Here is a 9,126-nt window from a genome sequence, read left to right as displayed (position 1 = left end):
CTTTCTACAAACAAAAATATGGTGTAAAGGTAGGAATTTCATTGTTTTTTTGGATATGTAAGCCTAGGTTATGTACCTTGCATATGAAAGTTTGCTTCTTGGACTTTTTGATAGTCTTTTTTATTATCGAGACTTTGAGCATTATAATGAGAATGTAGAGCTAGTGACACATACTTTGCAACATTGACTTTTTTGAAGCACCTTTATTTCTATTTAAATATTCATTAAAAATTAAGGGTCAACCATAACATCACCACATTGTATAGCATTGATGTTCCCTTGCCTACATAGTTATCTTTGATACCAATGTGATTAACACCTTCATCAATAACACTAAAGTTGGTGTGCTAAATGTAATTTTAGATTTATCAATAAAAATAATGTAATCATTATAATTAAGATTAAGATGATCCTTGTCATCAAATTTCACTCTATTAGATTTTAAGATTTTGAAAATAAAGGTGCTACAAATTTGTTTCTATCGTTATTGATACCATTTAAACTAAAACCACATTATTACCACCATGATCTTGGATCTTTGGATTAGTTGTTGTGCACCTAAACTATAATGTGTTTGAATGTTCGATGATAGTTGAAAAATGCATTCATTGAAGTAATTTGGGACACCTCTATATGTATCAATCAATTTCAAAAGAGGGAAACTAATAAGTTGATGCTGCTAAAGTTACTATAACATTACATGTTGAGGATCAACTAATCCAGTGAAGTCTCTATGGTCTTTTTGTTTTAGGTTAGTGGTGTTGGCCTGGAAATCATCTATGGTACTGTCATTGTTTGAAGTCTTGTGCTTGTGGTAAAATCAACTCTCATTGGTTATTTATCAAAAAGATGAGTTCAATTGAAACTTTCAGGGACAAAGTGGAGTGTCATAGGTGTCATACTTCAAGAGACTTTTATCTAATATTTCAAGCTCATACTTGTGTAACTTGATGACAAAAAACAAAAATAATTTATATGAAAAAAATGAAATAATTTATGTATTGAAAGTCTCTCTTTCTTTAATGATAGGAAGGAGAATTTCAATAAATAAACCTCAAGGCACGTTGTCTAGTCATTGATATGATATTTTAGTTGTTATGATTTGGAATCTAGGTACTAATCATTGATTTTTTCATTTGGCCATTTTTATATTATGTTAATATGATAAATGTGACTTTAAGCTCAACATTATGTTGAAAATAATAATTTAAATAATAAGCTAGGTCTCTAAAACAATGAATATAAGCATGAGGTAGGGACCAAAACCAATTAAGTGCATAACCTTTCAATATTTGTGAAAATAATTTAGCTAACAAGCATACACATAATAAAGTGTTGTGTTGAGAGTATGTATGAATAGGTGAATATTTATTTTTATTTTTTTGTGTGGGTAAGTGGGATTGTGGGGGATTGGGGTGTACAAGCAACAACTAGAAGAAATAATAGGAATGTGAGTAATTAAAGTGGGGTGCCTATGGGTTGAGACATGAGGCTGGAATACCTAGATATAGGTATATGAATAAAAGTTGTAACTATAGAAGTAGTGAGAAAGGGTTGAACAATATGAGGGATGTGAGAAATGAGCATGAGCCATGGTGGGATAGATGAAGGATGGTTGGAGGCTTAAAGGTAAATTATGGGTAGGACCCAAGATGTTGTATCATCTAATTAAAATAATCAATCATTGAATAGTTGGATAATCTCATTGTACATCATTGGACCCTAATCACTCTTAACACATCTATATCAACATCAAATCAAAACTTTAGAATCCTAGGCATTTGATTTACTTGCATGATGTGTCTTCAATAATTTCTCATACTTTGACTTATTATTAAGGAAGTTTTTATAAATTTTTTGTGAACACACTAGATCCTCAAGGTGCTTTTCAATACCACCCCATTTTCAAGTATAGTCTAAAGTGAGTAGGTACCGAGGATAAAATCCATAGGTGATAGTTCTGGATAGAAACAAAGCATCCAATTTAAACTATAAGCATGAACTTGTTTTAGAGCAAAACAAAACCATAGTGGATATACCTATCACAATTTGAACGACGTAGTTCCAATTTCACATTCTTGATCATGATTATCAAACACAATAAATATTATAATATTCACCACAGATTGTGACAAATTGACGTGAAACATGTCTTGTACACCCTCTTTATCAATTTTATGTACAATATAAATTCTCAATTGAAATACAATTATATATTATCTCATCATCAATTAAAACTCTTTAATTATTTTTCAAAGGATAATTTTAAATCATCCATAAGATAGTTTTGCTACTATACAAGAACATGAGCTTTAGGCTAGTTGAGAGCCAAAAATTGGAAGGCATTTATTCCACCTAAGAGATTTGGGTTGAAGTCTCTTTAGTTGAGAGCCAAAGATTGAAAGGTATCTATTCCACCCACATTACCTCACACAATCCTGCACTATTGTTTAATAAATGAAAATAGGTCGTAGAAAAAAAAAGGGGTTGAAAATAGGCATAACTGCTTATTGGAAAAAAATGTCATTTGTCTTCATAAATTTCTTTCCCTCTTTTATTTGCCACCAAAATTTCCCTTTTATTTAATATAAATATTCTTAGCAACACTCCTTAAAAATAATAAGCAACAAAATTAGCAATTGCATGGGCCGCTAGCTCCACAAATTACTCCTAAAAAAATTGAGCACTGAGTGGTAGCCAAAATAAACTAAGGGAGATCTGCATGCCACTCTCCTTAGATTATTTTGGCTACTAGCTCTTGCTTAACTTTTTGAAAAGTAATTTGTATTTCAAGAGTCATTCCAAATAATATTTTTAAGTGAAATTCTTAATAATATTTTTTGGCTGCAAAAATAGAGGCAAATAAAATAAAAAGAAAAAAAATGGTGAAGTCAAGTGTCATTTTTTTTAATAAACAAGTTGTTGCTTATTTCTAGCCCTCCATTTGTCTATAGTCTATTTTCAATTATTAAATAGAATCTACTCCAATAAAAGAAGGAAAGATTTCAAATTCTTTTTTTCTCTTAATTAAAAATTACATGAAGACACTTTCATTACTTATTTAAAAAAAATAAAAATTTATTGGTGACAAAAATAAAAACAAATAAAATAAAAAGATAAAAAATGGTAAAACCACGTGTCATTTTTTTTCAATAAACAAGTTGCTCTTATTTCTAGCCCCTCTTTTTTTCTATAGCCTATTTTCAATTATTAAGTAACACCTCTCCACAAAAATTAAAAACAAGATTCCAATTTTTTTTTTTTAATTAAACAACATGAAATCTTATCCTTATAATATCAAAACCTTAGCTCTTAATATTCCAAACCCCCCCCCCAAAAAAAAAACTAAAACAGAATATTGTTTTAATTTCTATCCCCCTCACTTGGGATTCTCCCAAGCCAATGCAAACATCTAGTCTGGAGATAATAATTAAAATCATTTCATGAAGATCTCCGTCGCATGAAAATTCAAAATCTTGAAATGAAATTTTTAAGCGCTGACTACGGCACAGAGACAGCTGCTAGGAGTGGGGCAGGCAGTGTTTGGCATCCCCAACATCAACCAGAATAAAAAATTTAATGATCATGTTGTGTTGTAGACGAAACCATTATGACACAATGTGATGTGTGCCTGTTAATAGAAAAACCCATAAAATTCCCCTCACTAAATCTGCTTTAAAGGCACTGCACAGCATTGGCAGGCTGGTCTTCTGAACAAGCCTACAACAATGGCTGCTCCATTACTACTACTGATGTTAGTAACTCTAACTAGCATTACTACTAGTATTGTTCCAGTGTCTTCAATATCTGTCAATGATACGGAGGTGTTGTTGGAATTCAAGGCCCTCGCAGATTCTCACCAGTTATTGAACTGGAGCACCAGCGACGCTTGCAGAGACAAATGGCAGGGAATAACCTGCGAAAATGGCAGAGTTTTCTTTGTTTCGCTGAGCAATTACAATTTACGAGGACCCATCGACCCACTTGGCCGCCTCGATCAGCTCAGGCTCCTTAACCTGCAATCCAACCGCCTTAATGGCTCCCTGGATGCTCTGTCTCACTGTTCTAATTTAAAACTGGTTTATTTGAGCTCTAATGATTTTTCGGGTTCGATTCCCCCCGAGTTTTCTCTCCTTAAGCGCTTGCTTCGCCTTGACCTTTCTAACAACAATTTGCACGGCCAGATCCCTTCTGGGTTCCGCAATCTTTCGCGTCTCTTGACGCTCGAGTTGCAGAATAACATTCTGACAGGACCCGTGCCTGATTTGAGCTTTTTGACGCAGTTCAATGTGTCCAACAATCAGCTTTCCGGCGAAATTTCGCAGAATTTGGTTCAAAAATTCTCGTCCTCGGCTTTTATTGGCAATGCGGGGCTATGCGGTAAATCGCCCCCTTTTTCTGCTTGTCCGGTTCTTGTGCCTTCGAACCCTAGTCCAGACCCTGATCCCAACCCGGGTTCGATTCCCTCTCCAAAAAAGGGTAGTAAGACATTGAGCACAGGCGCTATTGTGGCCATTGTTGTGGGTGATGCTGCTGTGCTCATTTTAATAGCGCTTGTTTTTGTTGCCTACTATTGGAGAAAGTATGCGCGAGAGGCGAGGATTAACAGAAAGAGTGGGGTCGAAAAGACGGACTTTTCTGGTGCCGGCACGCCTGAAATGGAGAGGTCTAAATTGGTGTTTTTTGACAGAAAGAAGCAGTTTGAGCTGGAAGATTTGCTGAGAGCTTCTGCGGAGATGTTGGGTAAAGGGAGCTTTGGGACTGCTTACAAGGCTGTCCTTGATGATGGCTGCGTTGTTGCTGTCAAGAGACTGAAAGATGTGAGTCCGCTGGCTAGGAAGGATTTTGAGCAGCATATGGAGATGATTGGGAAGCTTAGGCATCCCAATATAGTCAAGCTGAGGGCTTATTATTATGCAAAAGAGGAGAAGCTTCTTGTGTATGATTATCTGCCCAATGGGAGCCTCTATTCGCTTCTGCACGGTATGTTCATGGAGGGAGTAGTTGTTGTCATGGATTTTGCTCTCAGATTTTGCTTTTGATGCCATTTGTGTTTGGGCTAGTTAACAGAATTTAAACTTTTTTGCTTTTTGTATGGATCCTTTTACTTCATTGCCGTCTGGATAAGCGGGTTCCTTTGTCGAAGTTATGTTTGTTCTTGGATTAGCTGAATCATATATTTCGATAGCTTTTTTGTAGGAGTTATGGCAAGTTTGGCACTGATAAAAAGCCAGGCAATGGTTATGGGAATTTCTGCTCATTAACAGACTTTGGGTGTCTCGCCCCCCTGAATCGATCTGTGGGTTCTAAACTAATGCCAGAATTAGTTATTTGTCCTTTTTCTTCTTGACATGGAATAGAATGTTTGTCAGGTTTTTCTGCATGCTTTTCATTTTATATTCCGGTTAGGTGATACGTTCCTTTTTTTTCTAGGTTTTAAGAAGTTCTTATAACATTCAGTTTTCGATTTTTCCTTTTTCCTTTTTTGTGTGCGTAATTTGTTTAAAGGTTTTAGTTGTTCGACTACGGTAATCAAAAGAGATTACTGTTAGATTACACATTTTTGGTTATCCTTCCGTTTTCCTTTTGCTGGGATAAGTGTCTGTTCTGTCAAAGTTTAGACATCTGGGTTTTCTTTGTGTCGACATGATGATAGATTACTTGAGTGCATGTTTTTACCTTGATGTTTTCTAGTTTCTGTTTTGGTTTGTTAAATATTTATATTTCATTACAGGATTGTACTCTTCAGTTCTGGTCTATTTGTTATTATCAAAGGGAGATTGTTGTGTGGTCGTGTCAGCTATCAAAGTCTATATCTGTATCTTTTTCAGGAATTGCAATCTATTTGTGTTTGCATCGCATTTTTACATTTTGGGAAAAGATTTGCCTTTATTTCAATGATGGTTTCTTTCATGTTCCGACTTATATTCACTGTTGAAGATTTCAGTTGTATTGAGGCATATACGAGGTTTTGCTTGTAGCACTGTATTTTTGCCCATGTTTTCAATTTTGTTTTTTCATGCTTCATTGATCTTGGATGATTTATTGATCTCTGGACATTTGATGCTTGAATCTGTGTTTAAGAGATGCAGTATATTCAGGTGTGTGTTAGATTACCTCTGTTACTATTTGTGGGGCTATTTTTTTAGTGTGGTTTGTGCATGAATTCAATGTTGATGTACCGTGCTACTGCCTCATTTAGAAATCTGTACTGGATTCTATCTGCATTCAATAGCATGAGCTGTAGGGGTTCAGAGGATCCCACTGCAGGCGTTGGCTTTTTGCCCTTTTCTTCTGTAGCTTGATTTGTGAAGATGCCCAGGTCTTTAATTTTTGTAACTTGTTTGTGGACCCATTATCTACATGCATTTTACTTGTAATGCGGTTTTTTGTGTTTTATTGCCTTTCAAACTCTTCAATACACATCGTCAGTTCTTTTTTCAGTCTTGGGATTTCTTTCCTTTTTCCTGGCAATGTCATAAAAAAAGGTTCCAGTTTTTTTTGTTTGATTTTGTTTTGATTTGTTTACAGATGATGAAATTTTACCATTTAAGCAATAAGGAAAGTTTCATTTGTGTGTGGCCTTTTTGATATGTGATGCATTGTTTTTTCTGTGCATTCTGCTGGAACAATAACGTGTGATTCCCTTTAAGTTAGAAGTATAAATGAAGTTCCTAATGCAGAATCTGAAGCATTGCAGTTAAAATGCAGCACGGTGTTTCACTTTATTTGGATCTCTTTGTATAAAGTTCTGCAAGTGGGATCAATAAGGAATCTTTCAACCATCTTTAAAGTTATTTTGTTCTCCATTTGTTATGTAATCTCAAGCTGCCAGCTCAGAAATTTGGCTACTACTTCTTAACTTATACTTTGATCTCTGGTTTGCCACTTCATGTATTTATCTTTCATGAGTTAAGATTTGTTTCATTTTGATAAATATTATTTGAATCAGGGAATCGAGGTCCTGGAAGGACACCTTTGGACTGGACTACACGTATCAGTTTGGTTTTAGGAGCTGCCCGAGGTCTTTCTTATATCCATGAGGAGTATGGATCCTTAAGGGTTCCACATGGCAACATTAAGTCCTCCAATATTCTTTTGGACAAAAATGGTAATGCGTGCATTTCTGATTTTGGACTTGCTCTCCTCCTTAACTCTTCTCATGTATCAACTAGATTGGCAGGATATAGAGCACCTGAACAGAATGAGACCAAAAAGTTGTCACAAAAAGCTGATGTTTATAGCTTTGGTGTCTTGCTGCTTGAGATTCTGACTGGAAAAGCCCCTGTACATTATCATTCTCAAGAGGAAGGAGTTGATCTCCCAAAATGGGTTCAGTCTATAGTTCGTGAGGAATGGACAGCAGAAGTGTTTGATCTCGAATTGATGAGGTACAAGAACATTGAAGAAGAGATGGTTTCTATGTTACAGATTGCTCTGACCTGTGTCTCACAGTCACCTGAGCAGCGCCCCAAGATGAGCGAAGTTGTTAAGATGATAGAGGATATAAGGGTCGAGCAGTCTCCACATGGCGAGTGGGATGAGTCCCACTCTGTTTCTCCTTCTATCTCAGAAGATATTGTAAACAGTTACTGAAGCATCACTTAGCTTCATTTGGGTTCTGCCATCGTTTGCTTCCTATTTTTCTTGTTTATTGTGAGAGCTGTTAATTTGCTGTATTATATCTTTTCTAGAGTCTCACTATAATTGCTGGAACAAGAATTTTTTGTAATGTCTCTCAAGTTCCTGAGGGCACATTTTTTATGGTTTATATTTCAGTTAGAGGGGTTTTCTAATATTGTGTCTGTCTGTTGGAGAATTTGCTGGGCAAGATTGTTTACCAGTAATTACTGGTTACCGTGATAAATAAGTAATTGCTTCTAGTTGTCTGTTCATTCGAAGTGTATGTCAGAGAGTGCTTGAAACTAGCGTTAGGCTCTTTTCTTGCTTTCACAGTACCCGTGAAGACAATCTTTATGTGAGATAATTTAAGGAATAACCAAAAATTGCAGTCAAATCTTTCATGGATAATTTAACTACAGACCTTCTGTAAGTGGAATAATCTGTGCATTCTTTTTTAATGTTATATCTGTCTCAAAGGGAACGGAAGTCTTCATCATCTTATGTTTGTGCTTTGTGTTCTTCTATCATGTCTGGGAGGCCTGTTTGTTTGTCTATGTGCCTGTATGTGGCAATGCCTATTATATAGAAATTTTGTGGGCTTCTATTAGATGATGTAAACCATATAACTGTGCTCACCACTAGATGGTATGTATTAGAAACCAACCGATAGCAAGCCCAGAGACATGGTTTACATTATCCAAGTCAAATTTATACACTGGCTAATTGACATCTGAACTTAGGATGGATATTCTTGTAGCAAAACAAGTAAATTTATGTTCTGGCCTTAATTTTGTTGAGTACCTTTTGAGCTGATGGAAAACTCTGGAAGAAGCAGTACAAAAACTTTAAGAAAAAGAAGGGTCTTAAACTTGGAAGCTCAAAAGCATGTAATTAAGGTAGAGACTCTCTTTCAGAATGGGATAGGATTTGTTCCTGTGTAATTTGAGTGAATCTTTTTCACCCTGCTGTAGGATGAACCAAAATCTTCCAACTTTAAACTACAGATAATATGGCTCAGTATGATGATACCGAAAAGTTTTTCATTAACTTGTGTGCACCGCAGGAAGTTTAATACTGAAGAGCATTATTATAATGATTTACTAAGCTAAGTTTACAAGGTATAGGGTGAATTTTGAAATGAATCAAGACTGAACTATTTTGTCATGCTGGAAAACAACGAGAATGTGAGGAGTTAAAGGATTAGGTGCTAATAATAGGAGGATCATATCATGTACAGATTTTCTTTGGCAGTGCCATGACCTATAAATGAATTTATTTTGGCAGCCTTTGATCTCGTTGTTGAAGTTTGTTCCCTGAAAATATGAGTTTGCTATTGTGTCCCATGCTGCAAAACAAGAAGAATGTGAGGAATCCGAGGGTTATAGTTGTTACAAGATGCCACTAAAGAGGGCTATAGTTAATAAAGAGGATTGTTTTGCAGCATCAAGGCTTACCAGTGAAATCATTTGGGCAATGCCTTACGATGTGATTTTAGTTGTTTCT

At 35.6% G+C, this 9,126-nt stretch overlaps 1 protein-coding gene across 1 annotated transcript; it reads left to right on the top strand.

Moving 5' to 3' along the window:
• Nucleotides 1-3,391: 3,391 nt before the first annotated feature.
• On the top strand, nt 3,392-7,895 carry LOC131068318 (leucine-rich repeat receptor-like protein kinase PXC1). The gene is made up of 2 exons (XM_058003487.2): nt 3,392-4,983; nt 6,953-7,895. Exons 1-2 carry the CDS (start codon nt 3,729-3,731, stop codon nt 7,594-7,596), a joined length of 1,899 nt encoding a protein of 632 aa, XP_057859470.2. The 5' UTR covers nt 3,392-3,728; the 3' UTR covers nt 7,597-7,895.
• Nucleotides 7,896-9,126: the final 1,231 nt, after the last annotated feature.

The sequence above is a fragment of the Cryptomeria japonica genome, chromosome 11, assembly GCF_030272615.1.
Source record: "Cryptomeria japonica chromosome 11, Sugi_1.0, whole genome shotgun sequence".
NCBI classification, from domain to species: domain Eukaryota; kingdom Viridiplantae; phylum Streptophyta; class Pinopsida; order Cupressales; family Cupressaceae; genus Cryptomeria; species Cryptomeria japonica.
The sequence above is the reverse complement of the archived record's forward strand: the minus strand, read 5'-3'. Positions and strand labels throughout refer to the sequence as shown.